Genomic DNA, 24055 nt, shown 5'->3' on the forward strand with positions numbered 1-24055 from the left:
TCAATTTGGAACCAATTTCCACAATTCCATACTTATCATACTTCTTAATTCATCCTATTATTATAAAGATTCAAGATGAAAGAATAAACTAATCATTTAGCTAAATAAAGCAAAACATAGGTAACCTTAGGATTTATTAATTGTATATAAAATCTAGAGCCCCTCAGCAAAAGAGATACTGAATGAAAGAATTATCTTATTAACACTATAACAAATATTTCCTGGCCTTAACGCTATTTAAATTCTATATTTAACTCAATCTTTCTGACAAAGCAATAAAACCCTAACTAAATTTATACCCGATATAAAAACTTAAAATAGCCCAAAACTAAGGGTAAAATAAACTTTCAAGCCAACATTATTAATTTATCATTATGATAGCGGGGAAAGAACCCCGTACTCCAAGACAAAAATACTCATAAATAAAGTAGCAAAATAACATATGTAACAGCTTAATAAACTCATGAAAATAATATAACCATATTCTGCCATACAAATTAAAGCAAAATCCCCTGAGCCGTTTTCAACATGAAACCAATTCAGACTCACTCTCAGCAGAATCAAAAGGGCTACGATGAGTCGCAAAATGACACAGTGGTGGGCATTTTTCACAATGCTTCACAACGAAGCATACGCGAAGCATTTTTAGTTCTTCACTTCACGAAGCGAAAGTACGGAAAGCGTTCTGGTTGATCACCAGATAATGTTCAGAAATTGAGAACTGCTTCGTTAAATAAAACACATCTCGGTTACAGGCCAGATTTGTTCTTCCTCTAAAACAATTTGGGTTGCTCAAATAAAAAAGACGTTGGGGGACCTCCATCCGTGTCAGATATCTAATCGATCACCATGTACGACCTTTAAAACACTTCATTACCATATTTAATTATTACGTTAACAATAATTATTAAAAAAAGTTAAGCAAGTTATTATCGTTACCAACACTATAGCGCATGATAGAGGCGTATTAGTTCAGTAACGCTTGATAAAATGATAAGCAGCCGTATTCTGCATGACCCCTTAGGCAAGAGAGGAACCGCCCTCTTGCTTAAGCAGCTCCGGTTGGCTGAAATGTTTGGCGGGAATTATCTTTGCCTTTGCTTTTCTATTGGCTGTGGTTACGTCATGAGTGTTACATGTACGTAACATTTTGATTTCCGGCGCTTGTTTCGCCATTTTGTTATCATTTTTCACTATGGGGCTTCCCGGAGCTGTTGCTGCTGTCGCCGCACTAGCTGCATTAGGCTTAGAAGAAAATGAAATTTATAGAAGAGACAACAGCTTGTTGACCTCTGTCTCGCACACTAAAGGTATCGGCAAATTTTATTTAACATTTTTATGAATAAAAACGCATGTGAGTGATTTCATTTCCACACCACCCAGGAGGTAGAAATAATGGCGCTGTTTTTTTTACGAGGTATCCCATGACCACATTTAGTTAAAATAACTGAAATTGGGTTCAGGCCTAAATCCTTGGGCATCATAACCATAAATATTAATTTAACGACTAATCTACCTTAACAGGTGGCTGCAATTGACCAGCAGTGACTGCTAGCAATAGCTGACTTATTGCTTCCGTCTTTTGCTCTTCACGAGCCACCAGCCTTTCAAGGGTATCAGCGAACCTTTTGCAACTATCGGCTTCTACTTCAAGAGCTGAAGCATTCCTATCCGAGGTATCAGCTACTCGAATCAAAGTGTCCCTTATTTCTTGCTGAGTTTAATTCAAGTCCACAATTTAATGCAAAACCGTCCAGGGCATCACCAGTTATCTCCTTAAACGGTACAGAACGTTTCCTTGAAGATGGAACTATAATAAGAATAGGGTTGAGCTTCAAGTGAAAGTTTCCCTGCCTACGACTGATAACGGCCAAGGAGCCAGAAACGATTTGAGGAAAGCGTTCTCAAATTAGTCTCGTAGTGGATATTATAAAAACATCTCCCCACCAGGTATTGCCCTTTTTGTGCAAATATTATTCATACTCATTCATCATAAATTATACAGAGTAATTTTAACTAAATTCAAACTACCTTACTATAAACTCTTGTCTAAATTAACAGCTAAGAGCTGTTCTCTACTAATTACTTCCAATCTACTTAATTACCCTCACAGGTTCAGTTGATAATTTCAAGGGTATAATTAGGTAATTCCAATTCAAAAAATAATAACAATCAATTTTATCTTACAACTGACTTGAGTTAGTTCACAATTACTTTAACACTTTCAGTCTTAAACACGCACTGTTCATACACTGAAGTCCATTCGCTCACGTTCCAAACGCGGAACACAATTTAACTCTTTCCTTGACCGAAGACCGAACATACTAATTAAAACCGCAAAGTTACCTCATAACTTTTGACCGACACCAGGACCCCGTCCTGTAGTAGTTCGTCTGACCGCCAAGAACTAAGAAAGACTAATCTTCCATATTGACGGCAACGGCTTTATATACGTTTATTTGATGTTTTTTAGCCCCGTCAAGATTTGACTAAAGTTCGAAAAATTGAAGAGATTATATTTTTTACCCGGTTTGATTGATAGTTAAAAAGGTAAAAAACCCGCCTAATCATAATGGTTTTTTAACTTTTTATATTCCTAAAGGAAGTCAACGGCTCGGCGGTAGACTATCTGCATTGTAACGATGCGACCCGAGTTCAATTCCTGAACACGATCAAATAAAGTAAAATACTCAGATATTTAATTAAATATAATATTAATATAATTTATAAATATAATATTAATATAATTTATAAATATAATATTAATATAATTTATAAATATAATATTAATATAATTTATAAATATAATATTAATATAATTTATAAATATAATATTAATATAATTTATAAATATAATATTAATATAATTTATAAATATAATATTAATATAATTTATAAATATAATATTAATATAATTTATAAATATAATATTAATATAATTTATAAATATAATATTAATATAATTTATAAATATAATATTAATATAATTTATAAATATAATATTAATATAATTTATAAATATAATATTAATATAATTTATAAATATAATATTAATATAATTTATAAATATAATATTAATATAATTTATAAATATAATATTAATATAATTTATAAATATAATATTAATATAATTTATAAATATAATATTAATATAATTTATAAATATAATATTAATATAATTTATAAATATAATATTAATATAATTTATAAATATAATATTAATATAATTTATAAATATAATATTAATATAATTTATAAATATAATATTATAATTTATTAATATTAAATTAAATATAAGATTAATATAATTTATAAATATTTCATTAAATATTAGATTAATATAATTTATAAATATTTCAATAAATATAAGATTAATATTATTTATAAATATTTCAATAAATATAAGATTAAAATAATTTCTAAATATTTAAAATGATGTAGAATAAATTATAGTACCTAACGTTATAACTTTGTAAATGACATTCGCCAAAGCTGTTTTTTTAGAAAAACACCGTAACTTAACAAGCGTTGGTGGCTGAGTGGTTAGAGTAAATCTCTTGCACGAGGCAGTCCCAGGTTCGATTCCCGGCCGGCGCTAATAAATCGCAAATTGATACTAAGACGAATACCGTGTACAATTGGTGGAAACCCTGCCATTGGACGTTGAGAGGTAGCTTTACACTCAGCACTCGGTCCGTCCCAAAGTCATAAAGAAGAAGTTGGAGATAAAACGCCCGTACAAACACAACAGACTCAGCATCCACAACCATCGTAACACAGACACCACAAACTCAACACTCACAACCGTCATATCACGAACTCAACACTCACAACCTACGCATAAACATTACAAAAACCTAATACACTACGAAAAACTGCGAACGCAGAGATTTTGAGACATTGCGTACATTGATTAACCTTTGCACGGAAAATGCGAACGCGTTCGCAGACAGACAGACACAGTGATTGAATAACCCCTCCTAGGGGACTTTGTCCCCTCGGAGAGGTAAAAACATTTAAAAATTAACATTTCTAAATTCTTCAGTATTAGCGGAATTTAGGTACGCAGTTTAGATTTACGCTAGATGATCAAATTTTACAAAAATGTTTGTTTGAAACTTAGGTTGTACGAAGAACATTAGTTGATAGCGCTGTCTCGTAGTTAGTCCTCGAAGGTACACTCTATCTAAAAAGTCTTCGATAGCAGAATTCTTTTCACTATTTTTAATTTTGCCAAAAAACTATAAGAGATAGATCCATGAAACCAATGGCAACTTTATTTCTATTAAGATATCTTTCGTAATTCAATACTTTGGCGGGGAACTCAAAACTAATTTTTGACAACTCTTTGAATATTGGCGCTACGGCACTGACTCTTCCATTTTTGAATTCTCAATGGTCGGTTCACATTTAGGAAGTGTCGTTTTTATCTCTCTACGACCAACGGTTGAAACGTTATCGCGCTTCCAAAATTTCGTCGAAATTAGGACCCACATAAAATGCATCAAGCGATTATTAATAAGATAATAATCAGCTCCGCTAATACCCAAGGCACCGCCCTAGGCCTAAGTCATCTTTTAAAGCGACTTTTAAAGCCTTTAATTCAGGTGGCCGGGTTACAATGCATAATTACCGTAAGTGTGGCAATAAGATAAATTTTACAATGATACCTCGTTGAACGGAAATAACATCACTATCTCCAGCGACAAAATTTACGTCATGGCTGTGTTTGCGAAGCGGCATCTGCGGCGGGAACATTACAAGGACCATATAGCGTACTAGAACAAAATTCGCGAGTTCTACGTTTCTTTGATCTGCGTAGAACAAGCTGTCATTGAAAATTTTCTATGGGAAAGGCTCTTATTGGCCCAATTTGGGTAATTATGCCACTTATGTTAATAATAATAACTTTGACAGAGATTCAACAACATTAAAAATAAATTTAACTAACAAGTAAGTAAAACGGTTACAAATTGTGGTAAACATTATTAAAATGATTTTTATTTGAAATTTTTTTGGAGCAAAAATACTAGCCCAATCAGACTACAGCAATATCGACGAATCTAATTAAAAACAAAACCATTCCTACAAGTGCTTTTAAGAATATAATTTTTTTACGCTATACCTTTTAAAAAGCTATTTGCTTTATATTTTTTTTTATAATAATTGTTACCACAATTTCTAACCGTTTTCGTTAGATAAATTTATTCACGATGTTGTTGAATCGCTATCGAAGTTGCGTTATTATTATAAATTATTAATAATTATTATTATTACTATTAATAATAGCACTTGTTCTTGTTCTTCACAAAAACTAAATATGCTGGTAACTATAGCGCATAGTTCATATTCAAATACCCAAGGAAACAAGACTAACAAAGTTTGAACCATAACAATATACGACATCCAAAACGGCGCTAATTTACCTTTGCTGTCATTACTATTAAGATACTTTTCAAATAGAACCAAAACATTTTGCTAGGATTCTTCACTGAATAGATCTTTAAGTATTTTTTCTTTCATGTCATTGGTAATGTCGTCCAAATTATATTTTAAAGGAAATTACACCCAACCCCTATGTTGGGTTCTATAAAAAGGCCGTTTAAAGAGCAATCAAGTGATATTTAATAAAAATTATAAAACATTATTAATTGAGTTATTTATTAGTTACGAATCGAAAACTTGAGCACTAGAGTCGCGCCATTATTTGAAACAGCTCCTAGTTTTACACGCGTTGACGGACGAAAATATGACAGATTCGGAGGAGTGAAGAAACTTCCGAACTAGAAATGCTTAACAAGGTACCTAGAGCAGATGAGAGCAAGGGTCGCCGAGACTTCGGCAATAGTTTCAGGTGATCTTTATTTGAAAAATACCGATCCTTAGTAGTTGCTGGTTTGGTATTTCTACAGAGTTCTTTTTCAGTTATACGCTCTTGTTTTTAAGATGCCTTCTTGTAAAATAGTTCGATGTCAAAATAAATCCACAAATTTTAAGTTATACTCTATTCCAAGTCATATAAAACATCCGAAGGTGTCGAGAAAATGGATAAACTTAGCCAAATATCAAGTAAAGAAGAAATACAATGAAGCCTTGGCAAAACACTCAAAGGGTCAGGAGAATATTCTTAATAATTGATTTAGAGTTTGTGAAATTCATTTTCAACCTGGTTGTTTTAAACCTAAGTTAAATTTTCCAAACGCGAGAAATACATTGAATAATGACGTGATACCCCCTACACAGTCAGATCAATTCTTGTCAGGTCACTCGGTTGATATTTCAAATCTATCAGTACCTAGAGAAAACTCATCAACTTCGCAAGATATTTCAAACACAATAGCTGTTTCGATCAGGTCACTTTCAACCCAAACAGAAAATAGCCATAATTTTGCAAGATCAATTTCAACACAAACGGAGAATAGGTATAACTCTGACGTAGAAACACAAGCTGATGAAAATTAATTTATAAATGAAATAAAAGCCATGAATGACCAGATTTTATCAAACATTTCACTGGATCATTCATATGCCAATTTTGCAGATGATTTTATTCCTGGTAACCAGAGCTTACATACTTCTAATAATCACACAGACGGTGATGAGTGCGTAACCAACAAATACTCCTTCAAATAAGTTACATTCTACATTAGCTTCAGTTAAAAAGTCAAACTATGGAATACTTTAACGACGGATACTTCATGGTTTAAAAACATTTAATTAAACTGATCAAATTTTAATTAAATATTTTTAAACCATGAAGTATCCGTCGTGTATATAAATTTTTTAAAAGTTTAGTGTGGACCTTTATATTACAAAATCATAACAATAGAATAAAGTTGAAAATATTTCTTTTTAAAAAATATTACATTAATATTACAATGCGGATTAAAACATTTACTATTGTTACTTGCATTAAAAATTAAAATGATATTTCTAGTAACATCAATTCCATTTTCTTACTAGATTAAGTATATCACAATTTTTATTTAGTAATTAAAATGACTTCTAGAACTTAAAATTTTGGTTTGTGTTGCTTCAACCAACCCTTAAATTTATGTGGGGGGCGCTAGGTTAGACGCAACACGTTTGTAAACATGACAAAATTCTAGGAGCAAAATTTTTGGTAGGACTAGGTTTATCACAACATAAAAATTAAGTAACATTTAAATTTAGGCTAGGTAACTAACAATTGTAAAAATGTAAATTAACTTCCTAGGAACTTTCATTTTTTTATGTTGACTAGGTTAGATAAATGGCAATGTAAAAATGTTAATAGACTTTCTAAGAACTTATACATTTATGTTATGTGGACTAGGTTAGATGCATAACAATGTAAAAACATTACAAAATTCTAGAAGCTCCTAAATTAGTTTTGGGAGGGACTTGTTTTACCACAATAAATTGAAATGTAATTACATTTTTATAGACTTTTGGGTTAACTAGGTTAGATAAATCACAAAAGTAAAAATAAAAGTTAACTTATGTTGACTAGGTTAAATAAATCACAATTTTAAAAATAAAAGTTAACTTTCTAGGAACTTTAAGTTAATTTTCTTTGTCGACTAGGTTAAATAAATCGTAATGCAAAAATGTAAATTAACTTTAAAATTAAATTTTTTATGTGGACTAAGTTAGATAATAAAACTGATGGGTAAATATTTAGGGAAAATGCCATGCCTCTTCAAAACCAGAAAAGTTATTTGAGTTTTCTTCTGGAAATTGTTTCCTAATTTGAAGTAACGCACACAAAGGTATTCTACGTCGGTTTTTTCCCCATATGATTATGAATCATATGTGAAAAATTTCTGTACGCTGTATACCTATATGTCCTAAAACAAAGAAATGATTAAGCAACGATAAAAAACTTTAATTATATTTAAAAAATATTTCACCTATTTGTTAAAATTCTAGGAGGAGCTCCACGTCTCCTTAGATGGTAATATCCTTCATAATTTATCTTTAAAACTTATCTATTAAAACAAACGTGTAAAAAGTCCTCATGCTCCGTTATGCAATTAATATTTTCACAATCTTCTAAAATTTCTGGCATTGTTCATTTTGCACTTCGAATGATTTGACAACAAATTAGACCTGATTCCATATCATTTTGTGCCAGAAATCCTTTAAGTAATTTTTCTTCTAAACCAAGGCTTAGCCACTCCGGTACACAGTTATTGCAGTTGCAGTTTCTCCTTTATGCCTCAATATTCAAATTTATTTGTAAATGATTAATTTGAGCAGCTTGCCTATTATTTATTTCATCCTGGGAATACTCTGGCTCGAAATGGTACGGTTTTACACGAGAAAAATTCATTAAAAAAATAACATTACATTTTCCTGGGTTTACGCTCGGCTAAGATCGGTATTTTTCAAGTACAGATCACCTGAAACTATTGCCGAAGGCTCGGCAACCCTCGCTCTCCTCTGCTCTAGGTACCTAATTGTTAAGAATTTATAATTAGAAAGTATCTTAACTCCTCCGAATCTTTCCCTTAGCCAATCAGAAATCACGGTCATATGTCCGTTCGTCAACGCTAGTAAGGGTAGGAGCTAATTCAAATAATGGCGTGACTCTAGTGCTCAAGTTTTCGATTCGTAAATAATTAATATCTCGATTAATAATGTTTTAAAATTTAAAAAAAAAATATCATTTGATTGGTCTTTAAACGGTCATTTGAAAGAACCCAACATAAGGGTTAGGTGTAATTTTCCTTTAAATGTTTTGTGGTTTTAGCTTCTTCTGGGTGGTTTTATAGTAACCACAATTCAAAATTTTCCCAGGCAACTAGTTTATGTCGACAACCACTGTTGTACTGACGACCTTTGAAAACGCTTTCAACAGTTCCTTTAGCCATATTATGCCAGATTCAACACATAGTTCCCGAAGCCTCGAATCTTTCAACCTCTTACCAATTTTTGAAATGAGGACCCAAATAGTGTGAAACTCACTTATTCGCAAAACTATTCTGTAATTTTTTTCGAGGTGTTCCCAGGCAATTTCGAACGCTTAAAATTCCGTGTTTGGCATGCTCTAAAATACAATCTATATTTTCTAATCTAAGTTCAGACATTATCTTTAGGAACCGCTCTAGAATTTTATTGACAGAATTTAAGTCGGTCACCGATGCGTTAATAGGTGGCAGAAAGCCAATTGAACCTTTAACAACGTCAGCGTTGCTTCTCATCAGAATATTAGAACCCGTCCAACTTGAAGTGTATGAATTGAAAATTCAGTTCAAGATCTAAAAACCATTTTTAAGTTAAGAATTTCTGACGTTTTCGTCATTCGGAATGGAAATTGTTCTCATAGTAGGAGGAACCGATTTCTCCAATGCAAAGTAATCCGGTGAAGGAAGTCACATAGCTGTTAAGGATCTTTGTTTTGTCTTTTGAAAATCTTTAATTGGAAAATTTAACTTCGGGAAATTCATCTTGGAACATTGAATATTCGTTATAGGATTATCCAATGGAGACATCAAAATTCAAATTTCCTAAGACTAAAGCTTTAAAATGCATACCCACTTGTTTAGTTTCAGAGGTCAACCAGCACCCCCTGGTGACCAAGGCCTTGATGACCAAAAACAATTATAAAGGTAAAAAATTTAATCGAATTCTGAGAATAACGAAACGATTCGCGTTGAAATCGGACGTAAAAACATCGAGCTAAAGCTATATAAATATTTTTAAATTTGACCTTTTGACCTCTGTGATTTGATAACCCATTCGAGACATCGATATTCGAGTTCCCCAGGACGAAAGCTTTTAAATGCATATAGTGTTGACTAGTTTTCAACCTTAAAGATAAATTTGCCCAACATGCGCCACCTGGTGACCGGTGGGTTGTCGACCAAAAACAAGATATGCTTTTGAAAGCCCGTCAACTTCGACGGTTAATTCAATAATTCACGTTACAATCGGACTGAATGATATGTAGGTAAATGAAACTTTAAATTTGAACTTTTGGACTCCCTCCGCCAGTGGCCTACAACTATACCTGGGTCATATGCTACCGCGTGGCATAGTTAGAATTTTGCCACCATCGACTTGACCGGTAAGATAAATCTTATTTTCTGGCTCGGGGACTACTAGTAGTGGTCTTCTTATCAAATGCTTAAGTGACAGGTGAAATTTTTGCCCTCTTTTTAATTCTTCTAGAAAAGTATAATAGATAGATCGATGAAACCAATTGCAACTATTATTTATTTTCCAATATCTTTCGTTATTTATCAGTTTCGTCTGCCAAAAATTAATAGTTTAGGCGGGTATCGTCAAAACTCATTTTTGACAACTTTTAAAATATTGGTTCTACGGCACTGACTCGCGCGTTTTTGAATTCATAATGGTTGATTCATATTTAGAAAGTTCAAAAATTATCCCTCTACAACCAACGGTTGAGAAGTTATCGCGTTTACAAACTTTCGTCGAAACTAGGAAACACCTAAAATGCATCAAGCGATTATTAATAACGCAACTTCGACAGCGAACCAACAACATATATTTTAGTGAAGGCTGGTTAAAAATTGTGTTAACAATTTATAACGCATATAGCTTTTTAAAAGCTTTAGCGTATTAAAAAGGATATTCTTAAAACCACTTGCCAAGTTGTCCTAGAAATTTCGATTTTTTAAACCGGCCTTTAATTAATTATATTTTCAATGTTGTTGAATCGCTGTCGAAGCTGCGTTATTAATAATCGCTTGATGCATTTTAGGTTTTTCCTAGTTTCGACGAAAGTTTGTAAACGCGATAACTTCTCAACCGTTGGTTGTAGAGGGATAATTTTTGCACTTTCTAAATATGAATCAACCATTATGAATTCAAAAACGCGTGAGTCAGTGCCGTAGAACCAATATTTAAAAAGTTGTCAAAAATGAGTTTTGACGGTACCCGCCTAAACTATTAATTTTTGGCAGACGAAACCGATAAATAACGAAAGATATTGGAAAATAAATAATAGTTGCAATTGGTTTCATCGATCAATCTATTATAGTTTTCTAGCAGAATTAAAAAGAGGGCAAAAATTTCACCTGTCGAAGACTTTTTAAACAGAGTGTACATGTAAAGTGGGAATTTACCTTGTATACTTAGGATAAGCGTCAAGTAGTAGGAAGGATGTTTTTTGTAACGTTTCGCTGATTATCACCTTCTGGTACGAGATCGCACATTTCAAACATGTTCCGAAACTGATCTTTGGTAAAAGAACAAATTGAAAGAAATTCCTCATCGGAAAGAGAGTTTTCATCGTCGTAAGGCGACTCAGCACTACCAAGGGCGGCGCCACGTAATTTATTTAGAAATTGCTTAAGTTGGTCACCTTTGAACACATAGGGCCGGTTAACAAAGCGCAAACCACGACACAAATCTTCTAAAATATTTCCATTGTCATCGAGATGAATTTAACAACATTTAGTGTTTTCGGGAATATATATATTTCTTGCAATACAGTCTGGGTATATTATGTGGTGCATTACATATAAAACAGGTATCGCGCGAAGTTTGAGTTAAAACATTAAGTCTCAATTAATCTTATTTCATTTTGTATCGACATATTAAAATTAAGGGAAAGACGCCAGTGGCGGTGCCAGGGGTAGGCTACGCAGGCTACAGCCTACTTTTATTTCTCTTGTAGGGGCCCCAAATCTAGATAAAGGGTCCCCGAACAGCCCCCGAAAATGATTTGCGAAACTAGAAATATCAAAATCCGAATTAAAAGCCTGCTGCTTTTAAGTTGCGAACATTGAACAGTGGTTTCTAATATTTTTTTCGAACGCAGCCTTGATTCGTTGTAGTTGCTAAACTAGCTACTTCAAAAAGTGTTACATCGTTAGACCAAAGATAATTTAAACTCGTACCCAAGATTCGAAATCACTCTCTCGCGCGTTGCCGATAGCGTTTACCCACTTCCCGCTGGAACTCAGAAAAAAATTCGCTCCATGGTTTGCGCCTTACCGCAACCGATGGAGCCCGATTTTTCTGAGGTCACGTGCCCGAAAAGGGTAAACGCTTCGTAACAAATCCGTCAATGGGAAAGCTCTCAGTATTCGAATCTAGGGTACGAGTTAAATTATCTTTGGTTAGACAGATGATAAATTGCGCGGTATTCCGACTCTCCGAGTCCCAATTTCCAAAATAAAGATAAAATAAAGCGTGGCAACTGGCAAGTGTTTTTGCAACAATTGTAAGTGAAAATGGAGAATGCTGTTGGAGGATGTTACCCATATGTGCATTGTTATGATCATCGACTAAAAAAAAATAACTTCCGAGTACATTTTAACAGTCATGTACATTTCTTTTGTAAAATAATAAAAATAAACCGGTTTTGTCACAGTTTTGTTTAGTTAGTGTATGTAAATGGGGTTAGGGGGGCAAATTAAAGAATTAAGTAGCCTACCCATAGTAATATCCTGGCGCCGCCACTGAAAGAGGCGTTCGCTCGTTAACTTCAGCCACTGGGAAGCCTGCTGTTTCACGCCTTGTAGCTGCGATTTCACATTTGTAAGCGTTATCCTCCCCGTCAAGTCTTGCCATCTGCTGTAAGTTCTTCACTCCGTGACAAATATAACACGCACGTCGGTTTCTATTTCGCATAGTTTCACCACGGACTGTAAATTTTAGAGGACCGGTATTCCCGAGGTATTTTACGCCCCGTTCACCGATCAGGCTGACGGGAGTCGCTCAAGGTCATAAAAAAAACTAAAGTAAACAAAATGGCGCGTGTCTTTCGGTCGGCCAGATTTCCAGATAACAAGTTAAAGCCCAAAAATCATACTCATACGGAGCACTTTTACTCTATAAGGTACGTATTATTAATTTCTGATAACTATATTTGTTTCTAAATGAAATTAGTTCATTTTAAAACATTCATATTAAACCTTGAGTATCATTATCATAAAATATTTTGTAAGCCTTGGCTTTGGTTTTCATTATAGACTAGTCAGTTCTCAGTAGTAGTCCATAATGAAAAGCAAAGTTAGATTACTTTGATTTTGAAATAATATTATAAGCTTACGCTTTCATGCTTTGATATTGACATAAAATATAATTATATTTATAGGCCAGAAAATAAACAAGAAGAATTAGATATTGACCCTTATGTTGATTTGGTGGTAACACTACCTGAGCATGAGGGAGCAAATTGTAGTAACTCTACAATTAACAAGTACGTCCTCAGTTCAGAATTTCAAAATCAATTGGTTCTTGTAAATGAAAATGCTTTACTGAAATCTCCAGTGAAAAAAAAAGTTAAAGCTACGAAAGTACCCAAAATAAGTAAGTTTGTTTTTCGAGTAACTTTTGTTTCAAAACTGACATTTAATAATATATTTTTAACTTGATATACTCAAAACTGACATTTAATAATATATTTTTAACTTGATTTACTGTTTTAATTTCTAGAAATTTCTAAAGAAGAATTCCATGACAGATTGGTAGCTAGTGTCAGGGAATTGTCTGAGATGGACAAATCTACCAAAACTAGTGGACTACTTCTAGTCATTGAAGAGTTTGGTTGTGTTCTGGATAAATTACCTGTATGGGAAAAAGGCTATGATAATTTAAGTGGCATAACCACACAGGAATGCAATGGATTTTGGGGGGCTGCTCAACGTCTGCAGTCTAATGAAGAGATTATTGAAGAAACTATATCGTATTTATCTACCTTTACTCCTCCAGTAAGACATGTTAGGCTAACATTATGTATTCAAAAATTAATCTGTTGTCCTTTCTATAATCCTAGATTTTCACATGTTTTAATTATCACCTTAAAAAATATTGTGCTGCGGAATTGCTTCGGTGCCTGTTTAATAAGTTAGAAATCTACGCGGAAAAAGTAGAAAAAGATGGGAAAAGAGAGCCAGGAAAAATTGTTGGAGTTCCTGTAAAAATTGATGCCAAAGAATCTTTAAGGAAACTACAGATCTTGTATTATGTTGCTGGTTCCACAATTAATTCCATATGTAGGTGTAAACAAATTGGGGAACATTTCAATATCAGAGATTTCTTTCAATTAAGGGTTCGGGAGATGAAATAAAGCCGTACCTGAATAAAGAGTTACCAAACTTGGAAATAACTGATTGGGTGACATCGAATAACCGAGGAGGCCTTCTTTATGTTAATAAGGAAACATTATATTTCTTTAAAAAAATTGACGATATTGTAGATTCCTACTACAACGGGACCGCCCTAACTGAAAACAATCACCAAAGAAGAGAGAAAGCAAGAGAAAGTGTCATGGAAAATGACAATGTAAAACAAAGATGGAATTCATTGTTACAACATTCTAAGGTGCCAAATGAAAAAGAAGCTTTCATTCTCAAGAAAATTACAGAAAGCTACCTGAAATTAAGGGGGAATGGTTTGCAGTTGTTTTTACGTGCAAAATATTTTGGGGCCAAACAAAAAAAACTAAGATCGCAGGCGAGTTTACGAAAGGGTTTAAAGGAGAACAAGGCCAAGAAAAACGCAAAAGACAAAAACTAAAGACAAAAGTGCAATTATTGTTAAGGAAGATTTTACATTACCCCTAAAAGTAAAATGTATAGTCCATACAGGCTGTGATTTTTATTTAGCTTAAGCCAAAACCAACAAAATGCATTTAGTGAGATCTTTCTTTCTTAAACCTCTACGATTGTACTTTTAAAATGCATTTGGTGATATAGTGTTCCTAAACTGAGTAAAATGTTATTATACATAAATAATAAAAATTTTATTAATTTTAGTAAAACTAGTATTTAATTTTCAACTACTGTATTTCCAGTTTGAGGAGCTTTTATAATTCCCTTCAAATCTTTGAAACGATCAACATTTTGTGCAAAATGTAAGACATCGGGGTTTGTGTTGCCTCCACACGAACCTCGTTGCTTACCAAATTCTTGTTCTAAAGAATCCTGCTTCAATTTGTTGGTTAGTACAAATTTAGCTTTTTTTTGAGGAGAAACCGTACAATAGCCGGAACTGATTTAGCTGGAATAAAGTTTCCTTATAATTAACCAATTTACATCAAATTTTTTTTAAATATAATGTTACCTGTTATTTGAAATCCCTCTATTGTTTCTCGGCTTAGGGTCATCTTTTTTTTTCAGCTGCAGAAACGGATTTAGGCAATCTATTTACTTCTCTTTGCCATTCGTTGAAATATTCCAAAAAGGGTCCTTCTAGCCACTGAATAAGAAAAAAGTTAACTTAGGTATAAAATTAATAAATGAACGCAGTAAATTGTCATATACCTCTAATCGTTCATCATTCTCGTTAAAATAAGGGAGCAGGTTTGGGTTACGCTTAAAAATTCCCCCCTTAAATTTCTTGAGTTCATACAGTCAAAATATTTGTTCATTATTTTGATTAGTTTCACAGTTTCACGATACTTGTCGCCGAACTCTAATTCTAGTGCATTTGCGACTGCTTCACTAAATACTTGGGCTGCAAGATTAACCCTCATTCTAGAGTGAGAGTCTAAAAATACATGGTCTTTAGTGAGTTTCGGGACGAGTTTAATGGTGCGTCGAAAGTCCGTCTCGTACAATTGTAAAATATGGGTCCACTTAATTTCCATTCCGTTCTTAATGAGGTTTTCTGTTTTAGTGTGAAAGTGGCTGTTGCTGAAGCCATTTCTCGCAGTCTTCAAAAGATGAGGAGGATCACATATAAAATATATAAAACGTTCTTCATCGCAGGCATAGATATTTCTCCAACAAAACCCATCTTGAATAAAATTGTTGAACATTTTTCGGTTCGTGCTTGCTCCATCACCGATAACACTTAAGACTTTAATTCCATAAAATTCTAGTTTTGATATGGCTTCTGAAACAATTCGGTGAAGGCTATCCGTACTCATGTCCTTGCAAGGGAAGTATGCTAGCGGAAATTTAAAATTACCAGTAATACTTCGAAGCATTATTTGGAGCACATGAGTTGCTACTTCAGGCAAATCATCATTCTGCAATCTTAATTTTAAAATTTCATTCCCAGTAGCGTCCAAATTGCTAAATCCGATTAATTCCCCTGTACTTGCTCTATAAATTATATCTTCTCTGATCTTCATTTCGTCTATAATGACCGGAACGTATTGCTGATGCTCTTCTGGACATACTTTAAAAAGCATTTTTGCTGCCTGGGCTAAACTTTCTTTGGTGAGCCCGAATTTAGTCCAACGTGAGAGCTATAATTGTATAAGGTTCGTTTTGAGGGCAACTCGAACATTCCACTTTCCAGCATTGCGTTGTAAGCCGAAGAGGATTTTTTGAACAAATGTACAGCCCATTTAATGATTTTGGGATGCCATCGTCGTTGTCTTTTGCTTTTTGTTGCCATTATGGCCAATTACTGTTCAACAAATATTCTTTTAATGGAATATTTGGCCAAGGAGTTTTTTTGCTGTTCTAATTGTTGTACAACAAATTTACTATCTTCATCGTGGAAATACTGCCCATCCTGTTTATTATCTTTCTTAATCTTGCTCTTGATTTTTTTAATTTTCTTTCTTAGATCAATTCCTCTTTGAGTTTGTTTCTTCAACTTCTTTGCTAATTCGCTTCGTGGTAAATATTTTATTCGGTTTTCGCCAGATTTTGATGTAACATTTCCAGCGTTTCTTGAAACGGTAGAGGGCTTGGATTCTCAGACGTTGGTCCATCACCTCCCACAAAATGTTCATTGCAAATGTAATAAGATTTTTTTGCAACTTTTTCTATGTCCAATTGATTATCAAACCGGCCACAGTTCGCGATCCATTCTTTGCATTTGCCTAGTTCTTTTTTTGGCCGTGGGAATGGTATAAAGTAATTCCGAGGCTTATGAGTAACGGTGTTATTTGGGCATAAAGAATACATACACCGTTTGGTTTTTGGCATTTTTATGGCATTATACAATATATATATCACTTAGAGACTGATTGGAAGATTTTGTTAAACGCAAAACAGCGTATAACGGGGGCCATTTTGAAATTTCAAGATCACGTGGTACAAATGACCTTGACGGACTCTCTCTCTCTATTTCGAAGTGATTGATGCGCGGGGAAACCAAAATTCTACAGAGGAAGGCAACGCATTACCCGTCCTCTAAAATTTACAGTCCGTGGTTTCACCAACAAGTAATCCAGCCCGTAATCACGTGCGCAATCAAGTCAAGTCCGTATTGGTGGTCGAAAACCAAAAAATCAGTAAAGTAAGTCCGTAAATCTAGAAACCGAGTTCGTCAAGCAGAATATTTGTTATAATAGATGGCGCTTCCCGCCTATATAGATAACGTGCTTCCCGCCTAAACCGCTTATCAGTCTATGTATAGCTATATAAACTAATGTAACTCGGCATAAGATAGGGTTATACAGTCATGTAATAAACTATATTTTATCTCTACTTACTTGTCATGATTAGCCTAGTCCAAACTACTTCATGGTGTCAGAAGTGGGGTATGTATCTATTGTATTAAAATTTAACAGAGTTATTTAGCCTAGACATAAGGCCTCAGTATGGCTACAGCCTCGTCTTTTCGCGCCCCAGACCAGTTCGATCCGGGGACTGTCAATCCTGCCTCTGCATGGGCTGCTTACAAAGAGAACTTCAAGATTTTTTCTACAGCGACGAAACTCTCCACTGAAACTGCAAGTACTCAAGTTGCCATATTTTTATATACCTTAGGCCCAGCTGGCCGGAAGATTTACGATGCTTTGGCGATTCCATTACCACCAGAGCAAGCACACCCTGCTTAGGAAGATATTTATACTGCATTTGATAATTATTATGCACCATATCACAATCCAGATTCTCACCGATATGCTTTCTTTCATACCATACAAAAACAGAATCAACCGTTCGATGAGTTCTTGACCGCCCTCCGCTCTCAGGCCAAGAGTTGTGAGTTTGACACTGTTCACGACTCATTAATCCGTTACAAGATCCTTGCCGGTGTCTACAAAGATGAATTACGAAAAAATTTATTTACTCGTCACAATCTCACCCTGCTCCAAGCCATAGCGATTTGTCAAGCGGACGAAACTTCCTCACATCATGCCGCCCTGCAACGCCCTACGTCTCTTCAGACTACGGGTCCTTCGTCAACTAGCCTAGACACAGTGTTTCAACAAAACCGTACACGTCCTCGACACCCACTTCAAAATTTCCAGCCACGTGCCTTATTGCCAAGACATCCGTCTCCCTATCGGGGCCGGGGTTATTCGCAAAATCTGTCTCAATCTTCGGCGCAACGACGACGATTTTTGACCTCTTCATCATCGCAGCGACCCTCCTCTTCGTCTTCACGACAACCAGGATGCTTAAATTGTGGACTCCAGCATCGATACCCGGGCCGCTGCCCTGCTGCTGCTTCCCTTTGCCACAACTGCCACCGCAAGGGTCACTGGGTTGGCCTTTGCCGATCAAATACACTACAGTCTTTGGACTCCTTACCTGGTGATCACTATTCCGCCCGCCTAGAAGGTGAATACACGAACCAGGATTTCCTTGACGACCACATGCATCAGGATATGGCCAACTATTCAGCTCACACGCAATTTTTCTTTGATCCATCAACAATTTATCAAGAAGCCGAACCCGATTTCTTGCTGCACACTTTGATGGCTTTGAGCCGCTCTGGCAGTCCAATCTCACAAAGGGACAGTTTGTGGTATGAGCATATTTATTTGAATAACACTCCCGTTCTTCTCAAACTAGACACTGGATCCCACGTGAACGTTTTACCACAACACATCTATGACCAGATGCCAACAAAACCTCCATTACAGCCACCATTACGTCGGATAGTTGCCTATACTGGTAATATAGTTCCCGTAATAGGCATGGGCTCCTGTGCATGTGCATCCTTTGCGGCCCATCAACGCCTGGCTTTTTACATAACTCCGGCACACACCACTCCAATCCTTGGTGCTTCGTCTTGCATGGCCTTGGGCTTGCTGTATCGTGTTCCACGACCATGTGCCGTACCATTAATCTGTCAATCTAATTCGGTGGCACCTTTAAATGAACTCACCACTTATACTGATCCTCAAAAAATAATCAACACCTTTTCAGATGTCTTCGACAAGATAGGAAAACTGCCAATACAGTACCATATTCAGCTGAAGCCAAACGCAGTCCCATCAGTCTCCGTCGCTCATAAACTCCCACATGCCTTACAACAACCAGTCTACGAAGAATTGCAACTGATGCTTCAGAATAAGATAATTACCCCTGTTCATGGCCCAACAGAATGGGTTCATCCCTTGGTAGTCGAGAGGAAGACTGACGGAAATCTCCGTCTTTGCCTAGACCCTAGAAAACTGAACCAATCTATACTACGCCAACCTTTTCCCTCACCCACAGCTCAGGATATCTTTTCCAAACTTAACGGATGTACTGTCTTTACAGTCCTAGATGCGAAGAGTGCCTTCTGGCAAGTGGAGTTAACGGAAGAGAGCTCATTCCTCTGCACTTCTGCCACACCATTTGGCACCTTCCGTTTCTTGAGGCTACCATATGACATCTGTACCGCTACAGAGGTATTCCAACAAGTAATGTCGCTCATTAGATGAATTTAAGAACACATTCATTGCGACTGATGACTTTTTACTCGCTGCCACCGATAATAACGATCACAACCAACTTTTGACACGCATTTTACAGACTGCTCGTGACAACGGGTTGACTTTCAGTTCTAGAAAACTTCAACTGGCTGTGTCAAGTATCAAGTACCTGGGCCACATCATTACTCCAGACAATATGTCAATTGATCCGGACAGGGTTCAGGCGATTATGGACTTACCATCACCCAAGAATCCCGTAGAGCTTGAACGTGTCCTGGGCATGTTCAATTATATTACACGTTTCTTACCATCCTACTCTGAAAAGGCTATTCCACTGCGTGCCCTCCTGAAGAAAGACGCGGTTTTCTACTGGGACGAACATAAGCAAGCTATATATGATTCATTAAAATAACTAATATCAACAGCTCCGGTCCTGGCTATGTACAAACCACAGACTCCATGCTGTATAACTGTCGACGCTAGCTCTACAGGAATTGGGGCAGCCCTACTGCAGAATAGCAAACCTGTTGAATATGCATCTACTAGCTTCACTCCGACACCGCAACGATATTCACAAATTGAGAAAAAGCTTGCTGGGGTCCTTTTCGCATGTGAGAAGTTCGATTGGTACATCGCAGGGACTCATGTACTCATTGAAACGGACCACAAGCCTCTCCTAGTAATTGTCCACAAACCTATGCACCTACTCTCTCCTCGATTACAACGAATGGTCTTGCGTTTGCTACGATATCATTTCACACTCACGTATGTCCCTGGTAAAAATTTACAAATTGCTGACACTCTTTCCCGTGCAGCCCTCCAACAGACAGTCCTCGATACTACTGAAATGGAGGGACTCCATGCAACCCTTTACTCCATGACAGCTCTCTCTGAAGATAGGCAACGGGAATTTCAGAAGGCTACAAAACAAGACTCGACTTTACAGACGCTTTGTACATACATCTATAACGGTTGGCCGAACTCGCAAAAGAAGTTAGCCAAAGACATCGTCCCAGATTGGCCGTACCAAGAAGAAATGCACGAGTCTGATGGCCTCATTTACAGAGGTAACCGCCTCGTGGTCCCAATGATACTACGTCCGGAAGTAATGAAGCAACTCCACTCCATACATCAAGGGGTCACCGCCTGTGTATCTAAAGCTCGAATGCATGTCTACTGGCCCCAAATGACTGTTGACATAACTTATTTTATTCAATCGTGTACCATTTGCAGGACAAGGGACCCGGCCAATTCCTCTATACAAATTAACCCACATCCAGTCCCAAAATTACCATGGGAAACCGTCGGAACGGACATATTTCAAATCCAGAACAAGAAACTGGTCCTCTTAGTTGACTATTTCTCCAAATTTATCGAGGCCAAAGAATTACGAACAACTAACTCACAAGCAATTATCAATTTCCTAGATCCTCACTTCGCACGATATGGCGCTCCTCTTCGACTGGTTTCGGATAATGGGCCTCCATTTAACTCCGTTCACTTCAAGGAATATCTAAAGAATTGGGGCATTACTCACATTACTAGCAGTCCTCACTATCCAAGGTCAAATGGCCTTACAGAGCGTGCAGTCCAGACCATTAAGAATCTGATGCTAAAAGCTCAATCAGAAGGAAAAAACCTCCACTACATTTTAATGGAGTACCGGAATACGCCCATCGGGAAGCTACCTACTCCCTCCCAAATGCTGATGGGTCGCCAAACACGCACTCAGAATACCACGTCACGAGCTACGCTACAACCCCAATTCCCGATTCGACATATGCAAAAGGCTTTGGAGGAACGACGAGAAAATATGATTCAGAAGCAGACTACCGTACGCCACCCTACGCCAGAAACATTTTCATCAGGCGACCCGGTTTATTATCAAGCTGATCATCGTACTTGGCTCCCTGCTGTCGTTGATGCAAGAGCTCCAGAGCCTCATTCCTACCTAATCAAGACACAAGACGGAAAAAACTTTAGGCGAACACGTGTACATCTAAGTCCAAGAATCCCGACAGCAAGTCAACCCTGCAAAATTAATTCCGAGGGTTCTGAAGATCCTCGGAATCTAGACCTACATATCCCAAATACCCTAACAATTAATGAGACTTCTTCATACAGAGATAGATGGAACCCAGCAGAGAGTACTTACATACGCTATCCAGTACAACAACGTTCGACACCACAACAGACAGTGACTCTGAAAACAGCTGCACTTCAGACAACGGTACCTCAACAACCTATTCAAAAGATACCTCACCAACCAACAATAAACCAAATGCCTCAGCAATCAACGAGCCAACGATCTTTACTACCCCAACATCTTCCTCAAATAGCAAAAGCTCAACAAATTCCCCAACAACAGATGATTCCTGAATGTCTGGACAAGCCCTCCACGTCAAGAGACTACAGAAGGAACATTGTTCCTACGAATATGATCCAACAGCAGAACTACATTCCTCCGTCACCATTTCCTTCGAAAGTCCAACCATTTCCCACACCAGCTGTATCACCTACACAGGAACAAACAACCAGGTCTGGTCGTATTGTAATGAAACCCAAGATCCTAGACTACTAAAAAAAAAGGTTGTTATAATAGATGGCGCTTCCCACCTATATAGATAACGTGCTTCCCGCCTAAACCGCTTATCAGTCTATGTATAGCTATATAAACTAATGTAACTCGGCATAAGATAGGGTTATACAGTCATGTAATAAACTATATTTTATCTCTACTTACTTGTCATGATAAGCCTAGTCCAAACTACTTCAATATTAAGGTCGTGAATCAGGCAATTTTATTCGTTACAGATCAGTGATGTTGTGAATATGAAAATTTGAGCAAAAACAGCGCGATGGTAAGAGCGTCGGAACGTGGCAATTATTACGTGTAAAACTGGTTTAAAAACCAAATATTTTTTGGAAAATTCATTGTTGGCCTACTGGCTTTAGTCTAATAAAGCATTGAAAATGAACAAATATATATTTTTTTAAATATTTTTATTGATTAAATCACTTTTTATATTTATTTATAGAGCGTAATACGTGTGAAGATTTACAATTATTAGTATTTAGTAATATCGTTCCCTATTGTTTACAAACACACCTTGATCTTTATCAGAGTGACAAAATCTTACAACAGTTGGGTATAATGGGAATACGATATTAGTGCTGATCTTTATCAGACGGTTTAAAAAAATTCAAAAGCTGGGTGTAGTAGGAATACGTTGGAGAAGAAATAGGAATTGAAACATTGTTACAACTGTAAATCGCCGATCTTTGCCGGGCCCTAGCGGCCAAGATTTTAATTTTTGGAAGTTGTGCCCAGCAAGACTTTTGTTCACCATGGTCAGAAGTACAACATACCCAAATATCATCAAAATGAACCGAAGGACATTTTCCATAGGCGCTGTGCAGGGTCCTATATAAAATTATTCAGTCTTTAAGGGAATTTCAAGGGAGGTGCGAGGGGTCGGAACTCGACTTAAAAAACGTCACTGAAACGTCATCAGAGTGTAACTTTGTAAAGCCCATAGAGGGCCATCGGTTGATTTAACTATTTTTTACCTGCGTTTAGCGGGTATCTCCTCGCGACGAACTGCGACCAAATGACGTATTTTACATGGATTTCAAACCCCCATTCCCCCTAAACAACTCTCCCTTGAAAGTTCTTATTCAACTGTTTACAATTTAGGAGGATTTTGAAAAAAAATATTTCTTCCCACCCCGCAAGGTTTTAACAATCGAAATTTCGATGTATGAAAAAATATGCCCCTTACAGAAAACTACTGCCCCCTCAAGGAGATATTTCTGGCTACGAGCCAGATCACATCTGGAGAATTACGACTCATCTTAGCTCTAAACAATAATTGCCTCCTTATACGTACGATAACATTAACATTTCGGGTTTTGGTCCCTCTGGACGGGATTTGAATCTTCAGATCAATACTGGCAATTATCCGTTGAAAACCTGCCTTCTCCGTGATATTCAGCGGTGCGCAGTTCAGGGAAATGAAATCTAAAATATTTCGGAAGAATCTCCTTTGTTATGGATCGCTTTTTAGATATTTCTTGCTTAGAGGTTGATGCACCAGTTGATTGCTGCGTCACATGATCTTGGTTAACAGAAATCTCCGATATTCATCCGCATTGTGTCTCTATCAACATATGAAATAATCAACAACGTCAGTGTATATTTCAGGCTGATGTAATTAAATTTAAAACAACTTACCTTAAGATGTCGTTCGTTATTAAAATGTCCCGAAAGAAGGACGGGCTTGGATTTGTCTTTAGTTCCGCACACCTGGCATTCAAAACAGCCGTTTTTGGTGCCTTTATAAATTAAATTTTGTATAATGGAAGAAAACGAACACGGATATTAGTAGCCATGATGGTTGCCTAAATTGCATTGACAAATAAAACAATCATCTTGAATATGAGAGTTTCAGTCTTATATCAAATGTTAAAAAAAACTATAAAAATGAACTAATGATTTATTTTCCCGATCCTTACCACGACTGCGAACAGTCCTTTACATAA

General features: G+C 36.1%; 1 protein-coding gene and 1 long non-coding RNA gene across 2 annotated transcripts; one reads left to right on the top strand and one right to left on the bottom strand.

The window, feature by feature from the left end:
- Window positions 1-17464: 17464 nt before the first annotated feature.
- Window positions 17465-19925, top strand: LOC149945970 (uncharacterized). Its single transcript, XM_090170683.1, has 4 exons — window positions 17465-17600; window positions 17757-18767; window positions 19023-19501; window positions 19614-19925. Exons 1-4 carry the CDS (start codon window positions 17465-17467, stop codon window positions 19923-19925), a joined length of 1938 nt encoding a protein of 645 aa, XP_090026809.1.
- Window positions 19926-23384: 3459 nt separating this feature from the next.
- On the bottom strand, window positions 23385-23831 carry LOC149945971 (uncharacterized). Its single transcript, XR_016480433.1, has 3 exons — window positions 23748-23831; window positions 23608-23673; window positions 23385-23534 (listed from the first exon to the last, which is right to left on the bottom strand). It is a non-coding gene; the product is annotated as an uncharacterized LOC149945971 (long non-coding RNA).
- Window positions 23832-24055: the final 224 nt, after the last annotated feature.

The sequence above is a fragment of the Leiobunum rupestre genome, chromosome 4 (genome assembly GCF_980474605.1).
Source record: "Leiobunum rupestre chromosome 4, qqLeiRupe1.1.hap1, whole genome shotgun sequence".
Taxonomy (NCBI): Eukaryota; Metazoa; Arthropoda; class Arachnida; order Opiliones; family Sclerosomatidae; genus Leiobunum; species Leiobunum rupestre.